Source organism: Leptonychotes weddellii, chromosome 14, assembly GCF_054177405.1.
Source record: "Leptonychotes weddellii isolate Sample4059 chromosome 14, ASM5417740v2, whole genome shotgun sequence".
Lineage (NCBI taxonomy): Eukaryota > Metazoa > Chordata > Mammalia > Carnivora > Phocidae > Leptonychotes > Leptonychotes weddellii.
The window spans coordinates 7,109,396-7,134,737 of NC_138382.1; the positions used below are offsets into that span (position 1 = coordinate 7,109,396).

Here is a 25,342-nt window from a genome sequence, read left to right on the forward strand (position 1 = left end):
AATAAAGTTGTTTCATGAAAATGGAAACAGGCTGGGCTATTGAAAGTTTGCTTTTGTTTAATATTTTCACGACAACTAAAATTTGCATAAGTGTTCCAAATGGATTTCCAGAGAAACCAGACTTCCTTCAGAATTTACCACCATTGTCTGCTAGATTAATTTTTTCCGAACATTCATCCCACTTGAAGTTGCTGTTGAAACAGTTTTAATTCCTTGTGCTTATCGGTTTGATTCCCACAACTACTTGAGCTACATTCCTAATGACTTTCTCATACTTAGGGCAGCTTTCCCTGAGAATGGCCTGACGTGCTGAACTCTTGCTTCTAACTGACAAAACGCTCAACAGGTTCTGTGTATCATTAAACTATATAGCTGGTAATAAAATCCAGAAATGCTAATTGCTGTTGCGTCTTTCCCACCACCACAAAACCTGTTGCAGTATTCAGTGCTTTTTAAGAATACCCAAGAAAGCATAGCATTGCTAATAAGCATTCTGTTCAGGGTAACCAGGCGTCCTGAAATGTCAGGTCGAAATCACAGCCGGGTCAGCGGAGCCGTCATCTTTTCCCACCCACTTGACTTTCTGGAATAAACATGCTTATAAGATTTGATCCATTTACCCCTGGAAGTGTTGGTATGATGCAGCTTCCCTCTGAAAAGGAGAGAAGTGCACTGACCAGTTGCTGTTTGAAAGGGAATAAGTATTGCTGCGTATTTTAAAATTTATTATCTTTTAAATATACAGGGAAGTACTAAGAATAATACAGCAAACACCCAGCCTCCCACCGTCTGACAAAGAAGTAAAACTTGACAAACACGCTTTAAGTTCAAGCCTTCTGTGTGCCTGTCCCTGATTGCCTGTCCACCCCCACCCATACCCACTGTGATGAGTTTTGTTATGTATTGTTTGCATACAGTTCCTCATCCTTTCTCTGGATGTAGATGAAATGGTACTGTTTTGCATGTTTACAAATTCTATGTAAACGATATCTTGTATGTTTTCTTCTGCGACTTGCTTTTTTCTTTTGGCATTATGTCTGTGAGATTCATCGGGCTTGGCAAGTCTTTTTTTTTTTTTATAAAAGGCCAGGTTGTAATTATTTTAAGCTTTGTGAGCCATTATATGATCTCTGTCGCCTATTCTTGGGTTTTTAGTTTAGTTTTCTTTGTTTATTTTAGCGACGTTTAAAATATGAAAACCATTCTTAACCTCATAGGATGTGTGAAAACAAGCTGCAGGTTGGATTTGACCCATGGGCCGTGATTTGCCCACCCGATTCTAAACCACCGACTTCCAGTGCCAAATAGTATTCTATGAGTATACCGTAAATTATTTTTCCCTCTTTCTGTTGATAGAGACTTAGATTGTTTACAGTTTTTAAAACATTGAAATTTTCATTATTTTTTGCTATTCAAATTTTATTTTTTCTAAGGCATTTACTTAGCACAATCGATGGGTTGCCAGAGACGCTGCACACATGTTTATATAGAATCACGTGCCACATTTCCCACCCAGCCGCTACAAAACCTATTGCATTATGCAGTGCTTTTAAAAATAGCCAAGATGGCTTAGTGTTGCTAAGCATTCGGCTCAGAGTAGCTGGGTTTCCTGAAATGTCAGGTTGAAATCATAGCCTAATAAACACTCCTCCTCCTCTCTTTTAAGAACAAGCGCCAGTTCAGTTTCTTATCTGGTCTCCCCATCCTTGCAGCTCCTGTAGTTAGTCTCTGCCATCCGTTCATTTAGCAGTTGATGGTGATGTGCCCCGGGCTCCGGCCAGGTAAACGAGGAGGCGGGCCAGGTGTGGGGGGTGGGCTGTGGGGAAAGGACAGGCCAGAGCTACCTGTCCAGGGTGGTAGCTGCCAGCTTCTGGGAATCTGAGCTCCACAGTGATAGATTCTCCTGGTTTTGTTTTTGTTTACTTTTAATTGTAAAATACACGTAATAAAAAATTTACCATCTTGGGGCGCCTGAGTGGCTCAGTCGGTTAAACGTCTGCCTTCGGCTCAGGTCATGATCCCGGGCTCCCTGCTCAGCGGGAAGCCTGCTTCTCCCTCTCCCAGTCCCCCTGCTTGTGTTCCCTCTCTCGCTGTGTCTCTCTCTGTCAAATAAATAAATAAAATCTTTAAAAAAAAAAAAAAATTTACCATCTTAACCTTCCCTTCCTTTTTTTGCACACTTTTTTTTATTGAAGTAAGGTTGGCATACACTATTTTATTAGTTTCAGGTGTACAGCATAGTGATTGGACAATTACATACATTACTGTGTGCTCACCACGATAAATGTAGTCACCATGGGTCACCATACAAGGCTATTACAATATTGCCAACTCGGTTCCCTGTGCTGGACTCTACAGCCCTGTGACTTACTCATTTTGTAACAACAAGTAAACAAACATCAGAAATACACTCATAAATACAGAGAACAGGTTGCCGGGGTGGGGGGGTGGAATGGACGACATTGGTGAAGGGGATGGAGAGAGAGAAACTCCCAGCATTTTGAAGTTCAGTAGTATTAAGTGTATGCACAATGTTGTGGAGCCAATCTCCGGAACTTTTTCATCTTGCAAAACTGAAATGACACTCATTAAACTCTATCTTCCATTGTGTGATTACAGTCAAAGAGGTGTACTTCTGGACGGAATCACCATAGGTTTAAAAGAAGCACTTAAGGGGCTGCAGTCCTTGCCTGGCGATCTTCCTTTTATACTTCTCCATTCTTTACCTCTCATTGGTATTATTCTCTTTTTATTACACTTCTCTTGCCTCTTCCAGTAGATTTTGGCTCTTGTAGGTTATGGCCAGCGTGCATCTCTTGCTGGCCCCGCACGCAGCACCCCAGGCTCTGTTCTCGGTATTGTGCGCTGCTTTCTGCATGCCCTCCTTCCACCGAAAGTGCAAGACGTGTGCTCTGACCCTGCTTCCAGGGCGCACCCTTTATCGTGACCCTTACTTTTCCTTTTTAAAAGAGGGTTGGCAAAACAAGAATGCCTGTGAATCTCCTAAGGGTCCAACACAAGTTGGACAGTCAGAACTGGGCAAACATGTCTTCGGAGGGAGGGGTTTTATTCTTCCACCGCACTCTGCTCCGGTCCACACGCCTGCCCTAGAGTGAAGCACACAAAGAAGTTACAACAAATGGGTCTTGGGATTTTCTCTGTGTTAATTCTTGTAAGAGGGATAGCTGAGTCAAAAACCTTTAAAATTGAACCTTCGTTGTTGGGGGTTCTCTCTCTCGAGGATGCCAAAATCATGACCCCAGCAGCTTTACTTAATTTCACAGTTAAAGATCCTGTAAATTGAGAGGTGTGTTTTTAATATGGACATAAATTACTTTAAAGCACTTTTCAGTTTGCAGTGTGAATTTTCTCATTTGCTCCTGCTAACGACCCACAAGTGAGGCAGGTGTATCATTTCCTTCTACAGATGAGGGAGTTGATAGGCAGAGAGGTTGGCTGATTTGCCAAAGGCTACACAGCTTGAGCCCAAAGATCGAATCCAGCACACGGTCATCTGTGCCATAGCTACCCCTTACCTATTTCTGCATGTTACTGTACTCATTAGTGTTTGGGGGGATCATCTAGAAATTTCTCTCCTCCTTCTCTGTAATCCACGTTAAAGAGAAATGAATTAGCACTCTGTAATGTAGCCATGCTCATACTATTTTATTTTTTCCAAGATGAATGTTTTTGATGGTAGGAAAGCTGGCTGAGAGTGAGATGGGGAGAATTAAATGACATCACATTTTTTTAAGGTGGGGAGGGGCACAGGGAGGGAGGAGAGAGAATCCCAAGCAGGCTCCACACCCAGCGCAAAGCTCCACGGGGAGCCCAACTCACGGCTGGATCCCACGCCCCTGAGATCATGACCCGGGCCAAAATCAAAACTCGGCTTCACCAGCTGAGCCACCCAGGCGCCCCTCATGATACCACATTTTTAAGTAAAGATTTTTTTAGTTTCATATGATTGTTAGTTTATAAACATTGCACTCTCTTAAAAACCTGAAATTTAGAACATAAGTTTAGATTCGAAATTTAGAAAGGAAGGAGAAGTTCAGTGAAGTTGGGGACTAGTCCTAAGTAGTAGTTGTGCTTGGGTTTTGTGTGTATTTTGGAAGCCCTGGCTTCTTGTGTTGAGGTGAAGCCCTTTCTGTCCAAACCGTGTGCCTTGTACTAGCCCTCAAGTGTCACCTCCGCAGAGGAAGTACGTCCAGGAGTACGTTGCTGGCTTCATGTCTCCCCTTTTCCCCTTCACACCAAAGGAAAAAACTTTAATTAGAAATAAATCAGCAGCCATTTGTAGCTCTTTACTGCATACTCCCCTGGGGTTTGGTTTTGTTGGTTTTGTTTTGGTTTTTGATTCTTTGGGTTTTTGTTTTTCAAAAAAGCAATTGCTCTAAAGATATTATACCCCAGAGTGGTTTTCTGAAGGACAGCAAGCGGGCGGGGGCGGGTTAATGATTGTAGGAATTGACCTACACTGTGTATTAACAGATTAAAGCATCTGTCTTTTATGAGTTGGTTAAACCTTAAATCGGAAAGTCACACTAAAGGTAACCTCTATCTGTGGTACCAAATGCCTCATTATAAAAAATACATATCCTGAGCCTGCTTTGGGACATGTTTACCTTGAGATTACAAAAGAGCTCCCTCCCTCATGATAAGGTATGAACATTTTTTTCTGTCTTCCTTTCTTTACTGAAATTTTAAGTTCTTTTTTTCCTGGATGGTTGAAGTTCATATTCATTTCGAGATGGTTAGATCTTTAGCACCTATTCTCTACAAACCTTTACGTTGTATGGGGAGATCTTCATATGTGACCTTAAACATCTTCAAAAGTAAGAGTACAACGGGGTTTAAAACCATGGAAACCCGTGGTCTTGGGTCAGCCACGTCCTGCATGAGTGACCTTTACACATCTACTACAAGTCACTTATCTAAACCTCGGGCTTCTTGTTAGCAAGACGGAAGTAACTATACTCCCTCTGTCATGGTGTTGCAAAGAGTATTTAGGGTAATGGGTATACTGCTCTTCACGTTGGGTCTGGTTCCTCTAAGTGCCTAATAAGCACAGTATACTTCTGTGCAGACAATGTGGGAAGGTTGGGATTTTAAAAAGAGAACCGTGGTGTGTGGATTCTGGAGTTGCATTGCCAACCTTGGGGCCACAGATTTTGTACTATTGGGATCTCCTCGATGACCAACTTCATTTTAACTTGGCTCCTTGCATTAAATTATTAATCTCATTATAATCAATGGTTACTTAAGAAGATAGCACATCTGAGTATATTATCTCACGGAGAATTCCCTTCCATGGAGTCAGGGGACCAAGACGAGTGAGAGCCCCGCCACTGACAGGCTGTGTCCTCTGGCAGGTCACTTCTCCCCTTCATGGGTCCCTCATCTGTAAACCTGAAGACTTGCACGGCATTCTCTCTGTGGCCCCAGCCCGTTGTGCTGGATCTGTGCTGCGCAAACACCTGTAGCTGTGAATATCTGTTAGGCTTGTTGCAAGGATTAGGAATGTTACAGGGGAAAACAGACGATTTTTTTCTGTTGCAGATTCTCTATTAAGAATAATAGAGAGGGCGCCTGGGTGGCTCAGTTGGTTAAGCGACTGCCTTCGGCTCAGGTCATGATCCCGGAGTTCCGGGATCGAGTCCCGCATCGGGCTCCCTGCTCGGCGGGGAGTCTGCTTCTCCCTCTGCCCCTCCCCCCTCTCATGCTCTCTCTATCTCATTCTCTCTCTCAAATAAATAAATAAAATCTTTAAAAAAAAAAAAAAGAATAAGAGAATTTTTTTTTTTTTTTTTTTTTAGAATAAAGGAATTTTTAAACCATGACTTTGAGAACATCAGCACATTTACACAGGAGCTTAGCTGGGGTGGGGATGACATGCCTTTGTCAGTTCAATTCAGACAACTAGAAAAGGAGATTATTGTTCTTGGGAAGTTGATTGGAGATGTCATAGAGCGTAATTATTTGTAACTGCTCGGTGGACTCTTTCTGCATTGATCCCCGTCCCCCTAGTTTTGTTTTCAATGCAATACTTAAACAGCCTTCATTTGCCATGAATAAGCAACTAATGTTAAAAGCCTTTATTCACTGGTTCGATGCAACAGAGTTCCTTTATCTCTCTTCACATACATCTCAGTGGGGAAATTCTAATAAGAATGTTCTTCATCTATGCCAATTCTACATGTAAAGCAGCTGCAAATTAACTATATCTGCTCGGTGACCCCAGCAAGCCGTGTCCCTAGTAATAGTGGCCTGAGAACTATTGGTCATAGTGAAAGAAGAGAACTCCTGTAAAGATTTTTTAAGTCCTTGAGCTCGGTCAGTTGTATAAACGGCTTGTTCAGCAATGCTGGTCACAGTCCAGAATCAGTTCTGAGTGTCAGTCTTTGTGCTTTAAGGACCAGATTTCAAAATTAGCTCCACATTTTCTATTACGTGCATAGGAGAAAATAGTTAGGCATGGATCCTTCTGTACCCTGCAGATTTCAAGTGTACATCATTTTAAGCACATAGGTTCATTTTTTGTTTCTTTAATTTTCCAGGAAATTATCAGTTCTTTGCCTAACATAATAAATGACAAATATGGAAGGAAGGTCCTGTTGTATTTACTGAGCCCCAGAGATCCTGCACATACGGTGCGAGAGATCATTGAGGTTCTACAGAAAGGAGATGGCAACGCACACAGGTAAGAAGAGTCGAGTCACCGGAGCCCTTTGTTCCCCTGCTCTGCTTGCTTCTTAGTTTCGAGTAGCTGATGTTTCCAGAAATCTGCTCATGCATGCATACCCTCTATCGTGCTTCTTCTCTGCTTAAAACTCAGAAGGTGAACCCCATTTTTAAGCCTGTAATTTTGACAGATTCTTAAAGTTCTTATCTGGAAAAGAAAAGTATCGTGCCAAAAGAATGCCTCTGAGTGCCTGGCACATAGTAGATGCTCAGTGTATGTGGTTTGGCTTGTTTTTGCTATTTATTTGTTTAGTTTAAACTATAGCAATTTTTTTGAGGTTTGTTGTTTTGTTTTTTTAACTCAGGTATAGTTAACATACAGTGTTATATTAGCTTCAGGTGTACAATGTAGTGATTGAACAGTTCTGTACATTACTCCATGCTCATCATGTTAAGTGTGCTTTTTAAATGCACTTCACCTATTTTACCCATCCCCCCCCCCCCACCCACCTCCCCTCTGGTAACACTTCATTTGTTCTCTAGAGTTGAGAGTCTGGTTTTCGGTTTGTCTCTTTTTCTTCTTTTTTCATTTGGTTTCTTAAATTCTACGTGCGAACGAAATCATATGGTATTTATCTTTCTCTGACGGACTTATTTCATTAAGCATTCTACCCTGTAGAGCCATCCATGTTGTTGCAGATGGCAAGCTCTCAATCTTTTTTTTTTTTCATGGCTGAATGATATTCCATTATATATATACTACCTCTTCTTTATCCGTTCATCAATCAGTGGACACTTGTGTGCTGCTTTCATAATTTGGCTGTTATAAATAATGCTGCACTAAACATAAGGGTGCGTGTATCTTTTCAAATTCGTGTTTTCATATTCTTTGGGTAAATACCTAGTAATGGGATTACTGGGTCATAAGATATTTCTGTTTGTAGTTTTTTGAGGAATGTCCGTACCGTTTCCCCACAGTGGCTGCCCCAGTTTGCATTCCAACCACCAGTGCACGAGAGTTCCTTTTTCTCTACATCCTCGCCAAAACTTGTTTCTTGTGTCATTGATCTTGACAGATATGAGGTAGTATCTCGTTGTGATTTTGATTTGCTCTTTCCTGATGATGAGTGATATTGAGCATCTTTTCATTTGTCTGTTGGCCATCTGGATGGCTTCTTTGGAGAAATGTCTATTCATATCTTCTGTCCATTTTTATTGTTTTTCTGGTGTTGAGTTGTGTAAGTTCTTTATATGTTTTGGATACTAACCCATTATCAGATATGTCACTTGCAAATATCTTCTCTCACTCTGTAGGTTGTCTTTTAGTTTTGTTGATTGTTTCCTTGGCTGTGCAGAAGCTTTTTTAGTTTTAGTTTATTTTAGCTTTCCTTTCTCTTGCCTCAGGAGGCATATCTAGAAAAAAGTTGCTACGGCCGATGTCAGAGAAATTACTGCCTATGTTCTCTTCTTGGATTTTCGTGATTTCGGGTCTTACATTTAGGTCCTTAATCTATTTTGAGTTTATTTTTGTGTATGGTGTAACAAAGTGGTCCAGCTTCGTTCTTTTGCATGTAGCTGTCCCGTTTTCCCAACACCTTTGTTGAAGAGACTGTTCTTTTCCTATTGCATATTCTTGCCTCACAATCCTTTGTTGAAGATTAATTGACCCTATAATTGTGGGTTTATTTCTGGGCTCTCTGTTCTTTTCCATCGATCTGTGTGTCTGTTTTTGTGTCAGTTTCTTACTGTTTTGATTACTCCAGCTTTGTGTATCTTGAAATCTGGGATTGCGATACCTCCAGTTGTATTCTTTTTCAAGATTGCTTTGGCTATTCAAGGTCTTTTGTAGTTCCATACAAATTTTAGGATTATTTGTTCAAGTTATGGGAAAAATGCTGTTGGTATTTTGATAGGGATTGCATTACATCTGTAGATTGCTTTGGGTAGTATGGACATTTTAACAATATTTGTTCTTCCAGTTCATGAGCACAGAATATCTTTCCATTTGTTTGTGTCACCTTCAATTTCTTTCATCAGTGTTTTATAATTTTCAGAGTATAGGTCTTTCATCTCCTTGTTTAAGTTTATTCCTGTGTATTTTCTTCTTGTTGGTGCAATTGTAAATGGAATTGTTCTCTTAATTTTCCTGTTGCTTCATTATTAGTGTATAGAAATGCAACAGATTTCTGTATATTGATTTTGTATCCTGCAGCCTTACTGAATTCATTTATCAGGTCTAGTAGTTTTTTGGTGGAGTCTTTAAGGTTTACTCGATACAGCGTCATGTCATCTGCAAATAGTGAAAGTGCAGTGGCTAGCACTTCTAGTACTCTGTCAAATAAAAGTAGTGAGAGTGGACATCCTTGTCTTATTCCTGATCTTAGGGGAAAGCTCTCGGTTTTTCATCATTGAAGATGATGTTAGCCGTGGGTTTTTAATATACGGGCTTTATTATGTTGAGGTATGTTCCCTCTAAACCTACTTTTTGAGGGTTTCTATCATGAATGGATGTTGTACTTTGTCAGATGCTTTTTCTGCATTTATTGAAATGATCATACGGTTTTTATCCTTTCTCTTGTTTTTGTGATGTATCATGTTGATTGATTTGTGAATATTGAACCACCCTTGCATCCCAAGAATAAATCCCACTAGATTGTGGAGGATGATTTTTTTTTAATGGATTAATGGATTTGGTTTGCTAATATGTTGTTGAGGATTTTTGCATCTGTGTTTATCAGAGATATTGGCCTGTGATTCTCTTTCTTTTTTGTAGTTGACTTTATCTGGTTTGGTATCAGCGTAATGCTGGCCTTACAGAATGAATTTAGAAGCTTTCCTTCTATTTTTTGGAATAGTTTGAAAAGAATAGGTATTAACTCTTCATTAAATGTTTGGTAGAAATTCACCAGTGAAGCCATCTGGTCCTGGACTTTTGTGTGTTGGAAATTTTTTGATTACTCTTTCAGTTTCATTGCTGGTAGTCAGCCTGTTCAAATTTTCTGTTTCTTCCGGATTTAGTTTTGGGAGGTTATATGTTTCTAGGAACTTACCCATTTCTTATAGGTTGTCCAGTTTGTGGGCATTTAATTTTTCATAAGATCCTCTTGTAATCCTCTGTATTCTGTGGTGTGGGTTGTTATTTCTCCTCTCTAATTTCCAATTTTGATTATTTGAGCCCTCTCTTTTTTTGATGAGTCTGGCTAACGGTTTATTAATTTGTTCATCTTTTCAATGAATCAGTTCCTGGTTTCATTGATCTGTTTTTTTGTTTTCTTTTTTTTTAGTTTCTATTTTGTTTATTTCTGTTCAGATTTTAGTATTTCCTTCCTTCTACTGCTTTGGGGTTTCTTTGTTCTTTTTTCTAGCTCTCTTAGGTGTAAGGTTAGATTGTCTTTTTGAGATGTTTCTTGCTTCTTGAAGCAGGCCAGTATTGCTGTATATTTACCTCTTAGCACCACTTTTGCTACATCCCAAAGATTGGGGATTGTTGTGTCTTCATTTTCATTTGTCTCCTAGCATTTTTTGATTTCTTCTTTGACCTCTTGGTTGACCCATTCATTGTTTAGTATCATGTTATTTAATCTCCATGTATTTGTGTTCTTTCCAGATTTTTTCTTGTGGTTGATTCTAGTTTCATAGAATTGTGGTCAGAAAAGATACAGAGTATGACATGATTCTTTTTGAATTTGTTGAGACTTGTTTTGTGGCCTAATATGTGATCTATTCTGGAGAATATTCCATATGAACTTGAAAAGAATGTGTATTCTACTGTTTTAGGGTGGAATGTTCTGAATATATCTGCTAAATCCCTCTGGTGCAATGTGTCACTCGTAGCCACTGTTTCCTTGTGGATTTTCTGTTCAGATGATTTGTCCATTGATGTAAGTGGGGTGTTAAGGTCCCCTACTATTATTGTATTACTATCGATTACTTCCTTTATGTCTCTTATTAACCGCTTTATGTATTTGGGTGCTCCCACGTTGGGTGCATAGATACTTACAATTGTCATGTCTTCTTGTTGGATTGTCCCCTTAATAAATATTTAGTATCCTCATTTGTCTCTTGTTGCAGTCTTTGTTTTAAAGTCTGTTTTGTCGGATATAAGTATTTCTACCCCAGCTCTCTTTTTACTTCCATTTCCATGATCAGTGTTTTTCCGTCCCTTCACTTGCATTGTGCATGTCTTTAAGTCTGAAATGAGTCTTGTAGGCCATGTTTAGATGGGTCTTTTTTTATACATCTGTCAACCTATGTCTTTTGATTGGAGTGTTTAGTCCATTTACATTCAAAGTACGTTTTGATGGATATGTACTTATTGCCTTTTGTTACTTGTTTTATGGTTTTTGTAGTTCTCGGTTCCTTCTCTTGCTCTTTTCTTTCACAGTTTGTTAGCTTTGTTTAGTGATATACTTGGATTCCTTTTTCTTTATTCTGTTCATATCTGTTACTGGTTTTTGAATTGTGGTTATCATTAGGTTTATATATGACATCTTATGCATATAGCAGTCTGTGTTAAGTTGATGGTCACTTAGTTGGAACCCATTCTAAAAGCGCTAAATTTGGTAGTTTTCCCCTCCCCCCTCTCATTTTAGGTATATGGTGTTATACTTTACATCCTTTTATTTTGTGACTCCCTTGACTGACATTTATAGATTTACTTAATTTTACTGCTTTTATGCTTCCTACTTTTCTTAATTCTGCTTATGGTCTTTCCTTTCCACTTAGAGTCCACTCTAACATTTCTTGTAGGCCTGGTTTAGTGGTGCTGAATTTCTTTAACTTCTCTTTGTCTGGGAAACTCTTTATCTCTCCTTCTATCCTGAATGATAACCTTGTTGAGTAGAGCATTCTTGGTTGCAGCTTTTTTTCTTTGAGCACTTTGAATATATCATGCCACTCTCTTCTGGCCTGTAAAGTTTCTGCTGAAAAATCCACTGATGGCCTTAGGGATTTCCCTTGTATATAAATGTTTTCTTTTCTCTTGCTGCTTTTAAAATTCTCTCTTTATCACTACTTTTTGTCATTTGAATTATTACTCATCTTGGTGTGGACCTCCTTGGTTTGATTTTGTTAGGGGCTATCTGTACCTCCTGGATTTGGGTATCTTCTTTCTTTCCTAGATTTGGGAAATTTTAAGCTGTTATTTCTTCAAGTAAGTCTTCTGCCCCTTTTCTCTCTCTTCTTTTTCAGGGATCCCTATAATGTGAATATTATTACCCTTGATGTTGTCACTGAGTTCCCTTAAATCTATTTTCATTTTTTATTGTTGTTTTTTCTCCTATTTCTCTCCTATTGCTTTCCATCATTCTGTCCTCCAGGTCACTGATCTGTTCTGCTTCCTGTAGTCTACTACTTATTCCATCTATTTTTTTTTTTTAATTTCAGTTACTATATTCTTCATGTCTGATTGTCTTTTTATTTTCTATCTTCTTGTTGAGGGTCTCACTGAGATCCTCCACTCTTTTCTCAAGTCCAGTGAGTATCTTTCTGACCATTACTATAAGTTCTCTATCAGGCATATTAATTATCTTTGTTTCATTTATGTCTCTTGCTGATTTTGGTCCTGTTCTTTCATTTGAGACATGTTCCTCTGTCTCCTCATTTTGTCTAACTCTCTGTGTCTGTTTCTGTGTGTTAAGAAAGTCAGCTATGTCTCCTGCTCTTGAAGGTAGTGTCCTTATGAAGACGAGGTCCTGTAGTGTCCTGCAGTGCCGTGTCCCCTGTTCACCAGAACCTGGCACTCGGGTGTCTAGTATGTGTGTTGTGTGCACCCTACTGTTGTGGCTGAGCCACTTTTTCCTTCATTCCAATTATGTGCAGTGGCTCTCTTTCCCTGTTGTGGGCAGGGACTGTGTTGTTAGTGGGCCGGCGGGAGGGGGGTTGCCTTGGACTTGATTTGTCAGACCAGAAGTTTGCCAGAGATGCAGTGGCACCAAACTGCAGTGTTGGCCCCTGAGAAGCTTTCGTTGGTGGGCGGGGCCTGCAGTCAGACCAGATATCTGCCCCCAGACACTGCTGGAGCTGCACTGGACTGGTGTGTGTGTGGTTAACATTCGCTCTCCCCGGGGCAGGAGTTGCTTTGGAGTGGTGCTGGCCCCTGTCAGTCTGCAGAGCTGCTTTGGATGGTCTCTGGCCGGGGGTGTATTGGAGGGAGGTCTGCAAGAGAAGGCCGTGTGGAGCATGTGGTGTTAGCAAGGTCTGCAGTGGTCTTCTGTGGGAGGGGCCCTGGAGCAGAGGCCTAGCTGGAGGCGGTGTGTCTGCAGAAGTGCTCAGGGCTGGGCACGCTGTTAGCAAATCACGTGGAGAGTGTTGTCCAGGCACTCGTTCCCGCAGGTGTCCATGTATCTTGGCTGGGGGACAGGGAAGGGGAATGACCCACTCTTCTTTGTTCCTGGAGAAGTCTCCCAAGGGTCCCGGCTCCTCTGCCCCTCCACCCCAGGCTGTGAGATTAGTAAGCAGACTTCCCTCCTGTGTGTCCCAGATGCTTTTCAGCCTGCTGGCTTCTATGCTGTGTCTCCACAGGCGGCTTGTTGTGCTGTCTCCTTGAGGCGGGGACTCCCATTTCCTCTCACCCTCCCACTTCTCCCAAGCCAAGCACGCTCCTTCTTTAAAGCTCCAGGTGTTAAGCCCCACTGATTGTAAGAACTCATGCTGAATTTCAAAGCCAGATGTTGTGGGGATTTGTCTTCCCCATACAGGCACCCCGTGCATGGGATGCCTGACATGAGGGCCTGTTTCCCGCCCTCTTCCACGCGCACTGCACCCCTCCCTCCTATAGACAGTCCTGGAGGTCTTCACCCTTCCTATCCTCTCTGTTATGGCCTCTTCTCCACATTGAGCTACGGAGAGTCCGTTCTGCCAATCCTGTGGTCGTTCTCTGGGTTATTTACATTGATGTGGGTGTTACCTAGTTGTATCCGTGGGAGGAGGTGAGCCTAGGGTCCTCCCACGCCACCATCCTCACCGGAAATCGATTTCACTTTTAAGCTACTGGTATCACATAATGAAGTATTCTAGAGAGTAGAGTCCATAGAGTGGTCTAATCCTGTCTTATAATTTGTTGTTGCTGTTGTTTGGGTTTTTGATGGGTTTGGGCTGGCTTGGTATTACATAAGTGCTTGCTCTGTGCCAGGCACTGTTCAGATGCTGGGGACACGAAGATGAAAGAGAGGTATCCCACCCTTAAATTGCTTATTACCTGCATACACACTAGAGACAGACAATTACGGTAAGTTTGACACGGACTGTTTCAAGCCCTTAGAGGTTTTTGTGGTGATAAGATCGTTGTATTTCCTTTGCTGTTCATCTTCCCTTAACGCCTCATTCCCCGTGTTCCGACAGTAAGAAGGACGCAGCGATCCGCCGGCGAGAGCTCTTGGAGGCCATCTCTCCCGCTTTGTTAAGCTACCTGCAAGGACACGCCCGGGCCCTGGTGCTGGATAGGTCTGCGTGTGTGTTGGTGCCCGACATCCTGGGAGCCGCCGTCGGAGACGTTCAGCCTGCCATGAGCGCCATTGCTGGCTTGGCAGCGGCCGCGCTCCAGCCGGGTGGCAGGGACGGAGAGGTAACGTGCTACCGCCGGGCAGGGGGAAGCGCCTGTCCCTGAGGACGTTGCCGTAAGGAGAATTTGAGTGCTCATTGCCTCAACTCACCCATGCTGGCAGCACATCTGATCACTGTGAATTCAAGATAGCGCCGTGGCAGCACCGTCTTCCTCAGAATCTCCCTGCGACTTCGTATGACCTGCAGAGGAGGGCAGGCAGAATCTCCTTGATGCGGCTCTCTGTTGTCCACGGCTGGCCCCACGTGCTTTTCCAGCGTATTTCTGTGCTCTTGATTCCGTCCTGAGTTTGCTGTGGATTTTGGCATCTCTCTGCGTTTGCACACGTCCCCTCCCTCAGCCCAGATGCTGTCTGTGTCTCCGTTTTGCTGTGCTGTCTCTGTAGAAGGCCCACCCATCCCGCAAGGTCCCCGGAGTCCTTCTCGCGGAAGTCTTCCCAGTTCCCTCTCATTAAGGAAGTCTGCTCCTTCTCATAGCTCCTGCCTTGTTATTTGGCCCCTGATAGTTCCGCCTTACACCTGAAGTTCACGGATTCACGTACCTGATTTGTGCGGGGCAGTGGTCGGCACCGTCCCTCCCCCCCCGCAAGCTTACTGTTTTGTTGCGCACAGTATTTAAATGAACATGTACACAGATAATTACGTAAGTTAGGATCGAGATGAGCGCTGTGAGGGAAACTGCGGGTTCTGTGGGACTGTATGAGAATGGGAGCCAGCCTGTCCGCAGGAAGGCTTCCCTGAGGCAGTGAAAGCTACGCCGAAACCAGAGGGTTGTAGCTCAGTAAAGAAAGGCAGAAAGAAGACTGTAGGCGGAGGGAAGAGCACGTGCGGCCGTCTGAAGGAAGAAGGGGCCCGGCACGGTTGAGAACAGAAGGCTCAGGGTAGGAGATCAGCTGGCAGAGGGAAGAGAGGAGGCAGAAGGCAGACCGGGCAGGGCCTTTGTCCTGCACTAGGTCGTAAGCTTGGCGAGCCTGCTGTGTCCTGATGTGGCCCATGCGCCTCAGAGAAGCCCTGCACCTGCCCTCGTAGAGCAGAGCAGATTATCAAGTTGGGAAGATGTATGCATGAGTTTTCTCCCTAGGAGATTGAGCGTTGTCCCCCATGCTCCATAAGGAGAGATCCTAGGTACGTGGGAGCAGCTGATATCTAAACATCATTCAGCCCCAGCTTTCCGTGTTTCTCTGCTGTACCGTTTTGTCCCACAGGTTTATTTGGACCTCAGAACGCTATTGCAGCCTGAACGGTGGTTAGCGTGATCTTGAGACGGGCACTGTGCTGGGCCATTCAGCTGGGCACTCCTGAAGCTGAGCCACAGTGCTTTTGAGTGGTTCCCTTGAACATCCGTCTGAGCGTCAGTCTGGGGATTAGACGAGATCGCTGGGCCCTTTGGGTATTGGTGGTCATTCTCCCTAAAGACCTCCTCAGCATTGTGGCACTTTCCACACAGCCGTGTCCTCACCTGTGCGAGGTAGAGAACAGATGGTAGGCCAGGGCGTGGCTGAAGACAGCTTTGTATGTTTTCCTTCCAGCTTCACGTTGCAGAGCATCCCGCAGGACATTTAGTTCTGAAGTGGTTAATAGAACAAGATGAGAAGATGAAGGAAAGTGGAAGAGAAGGTAGGCTATAAGACTTGAACTTCTCCCGTGTCGTCTATGGAATTTCCTAATCCCCGGCAGCCCTGAGCTTGATGCCCACCATTTACGTTCAGATGAAATTTGTTGAGTGTTTAGAAATGGTGTCTCTGGACAAGAAATGATTTAGTGCTTGCAGATAAGCTTTAGTAAATACTGGAAATTTATGTCCTGGAGTCCTTTAATTTCCTTTCTCTTCCCCACCCTCCCTCACTGCCACTCCTCCCTTGCTACCTCAGACTTCTGAGCTGGAGCGACCAGGGCCCTAAAATGCCATTCCGTTCCATGGGGCGGTGATAGCTGGGGCGGGAGGACATTTGTGAGTGTCACTACCCCAGTTGAAAAGCAGGATATCTATCTCTAGTTTGGAGGAAGGGATAAGCAAAAGAAAATTGTCCTCATCAGAATTTTGAACTGAGGCCTGTTTGGCATTGAAATACATGTGACCACAGAGCAAGCCAGTCCTTGGCCTTTGTGGTCTTTCACAGCCCTCCTGGCTGCTCTGTAGAAGCTCAGCTTTCAAGAGAAGGACAGTATCTTTTAATCAAATTGAAAAGTTGCATACCATTCCTTTCTCGGCCCCGTCTTTGAGCAGACCTCCTGTAACTAAATTCAAGCTCCATCCAGCGTTTTGGCCACTAAGGAGATCTCTCCCCACTGAGTTCGAGCAGTTTGTGCTTTCTGTCATCGTGTCTGAAAAAGGGGACAGATCGTGAATTTATGTCTTGAGGCAAGTTGCAGTTCTAATGGCTAGTGAGGCAATCGATACAGTGGAGCTATTGCTTCTCACTCTGCCTTTAAGAATAGAGACTCGGGGCTGTTTTTCATCGCAAACTTTTTGTGAAAGACAAAGCTTCTTGTAACAAATTTTGAAGAAAAAATAACATATTGAAGCCTCTTTTTCATTATTAAGAAGTTGGTGCACAGTTGAGCTGAGTTCGTATTTGAAGAATTGTCTGGCTTGCTTTTAAAATCCGAAGAATGTTCTAGTGATAGTTTTCCTTAATTCAGTTACACTGACAGCTCTAAAACACGCCTGTATGGCCCTCACGTGCGTATCAGATTCATGCAGCGCCAAACCAGTGTGGCTGCCTTCGTTATCTCTTGCTGTGTAACCAGCCACCTCAGAGCTTGGTGGGTCTCGAGCAACATCAGATCGGAGTTTGGTGGAGCTTGGTTTTGCTCCGCTCACAGTCCTCTGGGGCTGCTACGCTTGGGGTCGGCGTGTCCATTTGGACGATGGCTGGCAGTGCCTCAGTCCGGCAGCCTCGGTCCCACTCCCGGGGCTGCTCGGGCTTCTTCACAACATGGTGGTTAGGTTTTAAGGGAAGAAAGCAGGTGTACAGTGCTTTTATGATTTAGCCTCAGAAGTTACTGAATGTAGCTCTTCCCACACTCTCTTGGTTGAGTCAGTCACAAAGGCCCACCAGAATGCAAAAGAAGACATTGATTCCACCTCTGGCTGGGGCGGGGGGGAGGGGGTTGCAGCATTCTAGAAATATTGTTGTGCTCACACTGTCTGCCTCACTAGCTGATTACGGTCCTTCCTTAACGTGTGCTGTGAAACGCTAAATAGCCATAGGCCTCTTGGCTTTTAAAGGGTCCTCGCATTTGGGTCTCTTTGGATGAATTACACATGCTACCTACCCAAGGTACTTGCCTTCAGTATCGGTTTCCCACACTTCCATCTGCACCAGATCCTAGCTTTCAGAGTTTCTCCGTTGTCCAAAATTAGTTACACTTAGATGGCACAGTGAATTGAAGATGATATATCAAGAACTGAGGAATCTGATAATAACATACGAAATAATTAACAAAAGATGAATAATATTTTTGATGGGTGAATGTCCAGCTTTGTGGAGAGAAATTACCAGGTGTTAGCCGGAACACCACCTGACCACTAGTGTTATTCATGGCACCTTCCGAGTGAGCATTTTTCACAAGGGAGACCTTGATTCCATCCAAGCATGAAGTGCTACTGTCAAACATTGACTCCCTGAATACCTTTCAGGTCAGGGTTAAATCATTAAAGAGTACAAAGAGATGTAAACACGAGCAAGTGAGCGTTTTATAAGAATTCATTGTTTGTCTTGAGTAATTACTGCTAGACATAGTTTAAGACTCAGACCAGAGTTGAAAGAAGTAGCTGTATTAAAAAGACATTAAATAAATCGGAGCTGGAACTTTTAGTGTTAAGGGAGGTTGAGTGAGAACTCTTTTTATGCACTTTTTTATTAAAATATGTTTGCAGACTTAAGGGCTGTAGGGATGGAGATGGGGAGTTTAAATCTTGTATAGTGTTCACTGAGTTTCAGTGTATTTTTCAGGTTGTTTTGCAAAAACACTTGTTGAGCATGTTGGTATGAAGAACCTGAAGTCCTGGGCTAATGTAAACCGTGGTGCCATTATTCTTTCTAGGTATGTATGATGTGCGCCTTTCTACACAGGGCCCTCCTCCTGAATGCCTATTCACGCAGAAGGCGCTTCCTTCACCTTCTTTCTCGCTTCCGATCTTTGTTCCTAATCGTTCACAGTCACTCAGGGTCTAGACAAGTGTACCAAATAGTAGAAACCAGGCCTAACTCTTCCAGTCAGTCCTTACTCATCCGCCCTCTTCTGGATTCAAGGATTGTGAAGTTGTGACATTCACAAGGTCTCATTTGGTTGTTTTACCCCATTTATGGTTTCAACCAAGATATAATTGTATTCTCTCTCTCTCTTTCCCACTCTCAGGAAAGCTCTTTACATGTGACTAATTTATAGAGATCCCTTTCGCTACCTCCTTTTCCCCCCAGATTATGGAGCCCTCCAACACCCAGTTATTACAAATTATATAATTCATAGGACTTGCCAAGCATATGTGTTCTGGAGCTTTATTCTTGCCATTATTAATTACTTATCTCAAAAAAAGAGATCTATACCAACTAGTTCACCTAATGCATTTAACATTTGTTTGACTTAAAATAAACATTACAAAATAATAAGCCTTTAGTTCAGCTAATATCACAACTCCTAACCTGGTCCTCCTTCCTGTAAGCCTATTGCAACCCATTTCCACCATCCTGAGAGACAGATGCAGAAGAGACCACATCACTTTTTGCTTTGTTTTTTTTCCCTTCAAAATGTTATTTTATTATTATTACCACCTTTTGATCTCCTTTATCCCTATCCACACCTTCCCCCGGACCCTCCCCCAAACACACATACTTCCTGCCTCTGGCAACTACCAGTCTCCTCTCTGTATTTATGAGCTTGGTTGGTTTTGGTTTTTTGAGGTTTGTTTTTTTTTGTTTTGTTTTGTTTTTCATTAGATTCCACATGTAAGAGGGGCATCTGGGTGGCTCATTTGGTTAAGCACCTGCCTTCAGCTCAGATCATGATCCTGGGGTCCTGGGATCGAGCCCCATGTTGGGCTCCCTGCTCAGCGGGGAGTCTGTCCCTTTCCCTCTACCCCTCCCCCCACTCATGTTCTCTGTCTCTTTCAAATAAATAATATTTTTTTTAAAAGATTCCACATATAAAGAGAGATCATACAATATTTGTATCATTTGATGGTCTCACCACGTTTATGGTTTTGACCAAAATTGTAATTGAGTTCTTTTTAATGGATTAGCCTTGTCCCTCTGAAAACTATGACAGAGTTGCTTTTTAAATCATGACTGACTTTACATGCGATTTTCTTTTGTGATTTCCACGTATTCTTAAAAGGATTTTGGAGGCATTTGCTAGTGAAGTCTGCAAGCTAATTGTTTATTTCTAATTAAAATGGTAGAAAAGTGATGATTTGTGAATCGTGGCATGCGCTGCACTTGTTTATTATTCTCCAGACAGAGTTATGTAGAGTTTATAATTCACAGGTCATTGAAACTTCAACTTCCATGCGTTCTATTCCTGGATGTGAAACCCTTCTATTGACAACATCCATTTAAAATAGATTGGTTTGTGAAGCAATCACTGGTGATTTTTTTTTTTCCCCCTGCTGTGTTACCGAGGTTTGGAAAAAGATACCAATCTTAAATTTGAATTTCCCACAGTGTTTCACGTACAACAAGCCGTGCAATTTAATCTGCATTGTTTGTAAATGTTACAAGTCTTTATTCAGTATATAATTCGACTTGGAACACATAGACTCACAGATACACTCGGGCATTCATTTCTTTGGGTAGATCAGGATCTCCAAATATGTGGGTGGTGCAGATCATTTTGTTCATTTCTCATTGAAATTAGCTAATTTTCCAGTTGATGTTGAATAGTCAGAATCCTTTAGCTGAAACATGGACGTATTTAATGTGAAGTTTTTTTACCGGGCATTTAGAGTGTTAACATGTACTACTGACATTCTTTTCATTAACACTCAATTAACTAAAAATTTCAGCCATGCCATGCAGTTAATTTGTAGAGCTTGCTCATCGATCATAGCTCCATTTGGGTGGATTTCAAACATCAGAAGGCTCCTGCAGGTTTATTGTGGAACACTACTTAGAGGTGGACCACTAGTACAGTATTTGAGGTTCTGAAGGGAAGTTGAACTCCAGATGACCTAACACTTGATTAATACAATAATCAGTGTTATGTGGTTTTAGAATACTGTCACGTGCTTGACTTGTTTGGTAAAATTCTCTGCTTCTTTATATTTTACTTCAAACTCATGCAGTGTTTTTCCCCCGTAAATCTTTTTTACAATAAGTGAAAAGGCATCCTGGGTTAAAAAAAAAAAAAAAAAAAAAGAGTTTCAGCCTTGTATGCAGTCTGAAAAATGACTCAGGGAAACAGAATTCTCTAGCATTTAGAGCATCATGGGCTCTAGGCTCACTGCCTGGGTTCTAGTCCCAGCTCACTGTGTGGTCTTGGGCAAATTATTCAGCTTTTCTGAAACTTAGTTTTTTTGGTTAGAAAACCAGATTCGGGATCATCACAGGTCGTCGTGCAGACTGCATGAGATGGTTACATCCAGTGCGTGTGTTCAACAAATACTAACCTTTATTACTGCTGTGCATTATGTCACTATGTGCTTAGCCAGCGTAGAAAATAAAAACTGCCTGGTGAGTCACAAACCTGTTAAAAGGGACTTGTAACAACTTCCTCGGCTTTGCAGGTGGCAGGCTGTACTTGTTGCTTGTCTCCCGCAAACAGCAGCATGCTGCCTGGCGCTGCTAACTCACCCTCCTCTCTGTGCACGTGATGGAAGGCCTTAGGACCAGGGACTTTGGGAAGTGCCATGTGATTTGGTTCTAGGATGCGTTTCAGAGGTCAGCATTAATGTGTGGTCGTGAAGAGGGGGAACCCAGGAGACTCAGCCCCGGCGTTCTACCGGCAGGCCCCTGTGTCCCAGCCCCTGTTTAAAGTGAAAGGGGCCTTCCTGTTTCCAGCCTCCAGGACTTCACTGGACTCCATTCACTTGTGGGGATAGAGCTTTCTAGCAAGGTTTCAGAAAGTGGAGCTGACTTGTTTATTTGTTTTAATGGCTCACGTTTATTGAGTGCTTCCTAAGGGTCAGGCTCTGTGTGGGTGGTGTAGTACGAGATCATTTGAGCCTCAAAAACTCTCTGAGGTAGAAGGTGGATTGTGTTGCTGATCCCATTTATAGGTCAGGAAACAGTCTTAGAGAATTTAAATAGCATGCTCCTGCTTGTACAATTACTGAGTGGCAGAGGTAGATTTCACATCTAGGCCATTAGGCTCCAAGGTAAAGCTGCTCAGCCCTTCCCATGTTTTAGCTACAAAGTCGTGGAGGCTGACCCTTCCCTGCTTCCCTGGCGGGCCCTCTGCCTTTCCTCTTTGCACCCCTCCGCTCCCGCTCGTTCGGTCACATGGCACTTCTTGGCCATCTGCTCTGCATGGCATTTCTTTGGCCACGAAATCAGGAAGTAAAACCCAAGGTTTCTGTTCTTGAGTTCATCTGGGTGGGGAAGGGAAGATAGAATACATGCAGGAAATACTTCTAAGACAGCGTGTTAATCACAGTGAATGTCGGACCGATTCTGTACGGGGCGGAGTTGCTCCTACATGGGAGTGACTCTCCCAGCAAGATTAGAAAAGGTTTTCTGTTGATGTGGTTTCAGAACGTGGGCTGCCAGCCCCCATCATTCAGCTGGAGAATTCAAAAGATGTACTTACAATTACAAGACTTGTCTCACAAATCAGTGAATTGTTTATACCTTGTGAGGCGATAGTAATTGCAGATGATTAGGGGTTTTTATGAAACATGATTTGTTTGTTTGTTAATCTTTGTCTTCTCTCTTCAGCCTTCTCCAGAGTTCCGATCAAGAAGTTGCACACAAAGTCAAGGCTGGATTGAAAGGCCTCATTCCAACACTGGAAAAAAACAAAAACACCAGCAAAGGAATAGAAATGCTACTTGAAAAACTGGCCGCATAGTGGACACAGTTAAGAACAAGAGAGAATCATTTTTCCTGTCCTCTTTTCCCAGTGTGGAGAAGAAAGGCTCGGGTCCACCTTCCTGGGAATCTGGGTGCTCTGTATATCTTTCTTTTTTGTATAAGAGGTCTATTTATAAAACAATTTCTAAAAATGGTCTTTTTTTTTTTTTTTTTATCCCAGCCAAGTCCTCTATCATACTGAGTAGTGAGCAAATTAGATGTGAGGCGGTAACATAAGAGTTTAACCGTCCTAGACATTGGGACCAACCAAATACATACCACGTAGGAGCATGAGTTGACTCAAGAGAGAAGACGTCTTCAGAAGCAGTAGTCTGAGAAGGCTTCATGGAGGAGGTGGGGCTTGGGGACCTTGAAGGAAGGCAGGGCTTAGCAAGAAGGAGCCCAGGGTAGTCTGTGGTGGGAGCAGAGGTGAAAGTGAATAGTTCTGCTTGGGGGAACTTCCGGTAGCCTTGGGGCTTTGAGGGCTACAGGGAGGGGGATACCGTGGAGCCAGAGCAGCCGCCTTCCCTGCTTCCTTAGGGATTGGGTTCCGGGTTAGAGTTTGTTTGAAAGGCCCTGGAGTAAGGAAAGGCTCCTAGGGGGACATGTGCTACAGAAATGAGGGCATCACCGTGGTAGCGGTGTTAAGATCAAGGTCACTGGGAGAATCTCCCTATCTCTGGAGCCAGGTCTTCCAAGGAGATAACCCCTTGTGATAAGACTTTCTCCCTTGAGACTTTGCCTGAAATAGTTGAAGCCTTTACAGGGTCTGCGTTAGAAGAAAGCAGATGCACATTTGTTAACAGTGCTGCAGAAGTTTAAGTGTGAGGAGGATGTTTGAATTTTCTAACTGTGCTTGGTGGTCAGCAGCCCAGTGTGGAAGGGTTGGTAGACTCCTCAGGGCCCCTGTAGCCCCCACCTGCTTGGATTCCAAGCCTCGGGGCTTTCTCTAGCCCGTGGGACAGGACGCCCCCGCCCGTCTGCCCCTGCGCTCCACCTGCTGGAGAACTGCTGTGCCTTGTTGAACCAGACTGCGCGGCCCAAGACAATCCCCCACATAGAAGACACCGGCATCCCTCCCTCCCCCCTCTCCTGCCGGGAACATGGAACCTATCCGGGGAACAGAAGAGCTGATACCTGTAACTGGCCTTTGGCTTGGAGCCTCAGGCTGGAGGTGGGATGGGGTGAGGAGGTAGATGGGGAGAAGGCCACATCAGAGCTTGCTTTTGTTTGACGAACACATTGTGAGTGTGTTTTCCATATAAAGGGCGCATTCAGAAGCGGAGAAGCGGAGAGAAAGCCCTACTATTTGTTCCGTCTAGGAGACTAAACAAAGTACCATACATCATTTTCAAATTGGAGCAGAACCAAAGCAGCAGCCCTTCCTCTGCACCCCTGCTTTGCCCCGTCCACCCAGAAGTAAGGACTTCCAGTTCTTTTCAGCTCTGCTTAGTTTGTAAATGCAGATGTGGGTTTTTGTTGTTTTTTTTGTTTGTTTGATCTATTAGTTGTAGGCATTTTCTTTTGACTTCTGTTATAGGAAAATATAGATTAAGACTTTTCACTGCCCTGGGGGGGGGGGCACCTGGGTGGCTCAGTCGGTGAAGGAGCATGACCTGACCTTTGGCTCAGGTCATGCTCTCAGGGTCCTGGGATCGAGCTCCGGAGCTCCGCATCAGGCTCCCTGCTCAGCAGGAGGTCTGCTTTTCACTCTTCCCTCTGCCCCTCCCTCCCACTCCTGCTCTCGGTCTCTCTCCAATAAACAGTATCTTTAAGTCATTGATGGATTTTAAGGAGCCTGGCCAGTGAACCTTGGAAGTGGTGTTCCTGGGAAAGGTTTCTTAGACCATAGACCCCCGAGGAACAGTCCCTTTCCTGCCAGCCAACCTTAGATGTGCTGACGATGCTTCGAGCTGGTGTCATCTTGCGGCCGCGGTAGAAGAGAGCGTGCTGATGACGGCTGAGCCAAAGGTGGGAAGTTGAGCTGCGGATAAATCAACACCTGGAGCTGTCCTACTGCTGGACGTGCGGTTAGGTGAGACGGTAAGCCCATTTATCAGGACGTTTTGAATTGGATCTTGAGAAACTGTCAGCTGAAAGTGTGCTAACCTGACTATCTCTGAATCTTAATTTCCACACTAACACATTGAGTCAACTGGCATTCCTGTTTTTCCCTTAAACACTCCTCCCGGAGCCAGCTGGCTTTCTGGATGTCCTGAGGAACTTCGGTACAACCACCATCATCCTGGGCCTTCCTTCCATTTCTCATATGGAAAGCCCATTTCCAGGATCCCATACATTTCTCTTTCTTATTTAACACTCTTGAATGAGGCACAATCTGTAATAACCTCCTATGAAAGAATGCAGATAAAATTTTAAAGTCCGCATGTCTTCATTCACACCCTTTCACACCTGGGTACCTAGTTTAGCTGGATATAGAATTCTGGTTTGAAATTAATTTTGCCTCAGAATTTTAAGGACATTGGTCAATATTTTCTTTGATGTAGAGTTGCTGTGGAAGCCGAACGCCATCCTTATTCTCAGTTTTTTTAATATGTGGCCTTTTGCAGGGGAGCAGGGCTTCTGGGGGAGGTTAGCACTGTTTCTAATCCCCAGCTGCCTTGTCTTGCAGGAAACTGTGCGTTGGTATATGACACGTGTCTGTTTTCCATGCTTCATGCTGGGCACTTGGCAACGTTGTAGAAGACTTAGGCTCTTCCATTCTGGGAGTTGCATTATTCCTCTGACTTTTTTTTTCTGTTTTCTTTCTTCTTTGGAACTCCTGTTAACTGCGATTTTGAGTGCTTGGTTTGATCCTCCTAATTTTTACTTCTTGGGCTTTGGCTTTTTCCTTTGCCCAGAAATGAGTGACATATTTCCTCTGCTTCCTCCACCAGCCCTTCCCACGGAAGTGTCCTTTTTTTGTGCCTTGGATGTGCATATGTCTCAGGATGTTGTCTTTTATGTTTATTTTATTTCATTGTGTTTTACTTTGCTTTGTCTCTCTTGAGACTGTTATCTGCTCTTTGTTTATCTTGGTCTCTGTCCTATGTTTGAGGCTTTCCTAGAGAGATCTTTGGCTCTCA

The 25,342-nt window shown here is 43.3% G+C and overlaps 1 protein-coding gene across 1 annotated transcript in view; it reads left to right on the forward strand.

Annotated features, from left to right (window-relative positions):
• PUM3 (pumilio RNA binding family member 3) overlaps positions 1-22,408 on the forward strand; it is a 46,899-nt gene extending 24,491 nt beyond the window's left edge. The window contains exons 14-18 of the mRNA XM_081802794.1: positions 6,561-6,703; positions 14,026-14,248; positions 15,774-15,861; positions 18,204-18,294; positions 22,122-22,408. Of these exons, the coding sequence (XP_081658920.1) occupies positions 6,561-6,703; positions 14,026-14,248; positions 15,774-15,861; positions 18,204-18,294; positions 22,122-22,254 (678 nt within the window). The 3' untranslated portion in view covers positions 22,255-22,408. The remainder of the gene's footprint in view (positions 1-6,560; positions 6,704-14,025; positions 14,249-15,773; positions 15,862-18,203; positions 18,295-22,121) is intronic.
• The last annotated feature ends 2,934 nt before the right edge of the window (positions 22,409-25,342 follow it).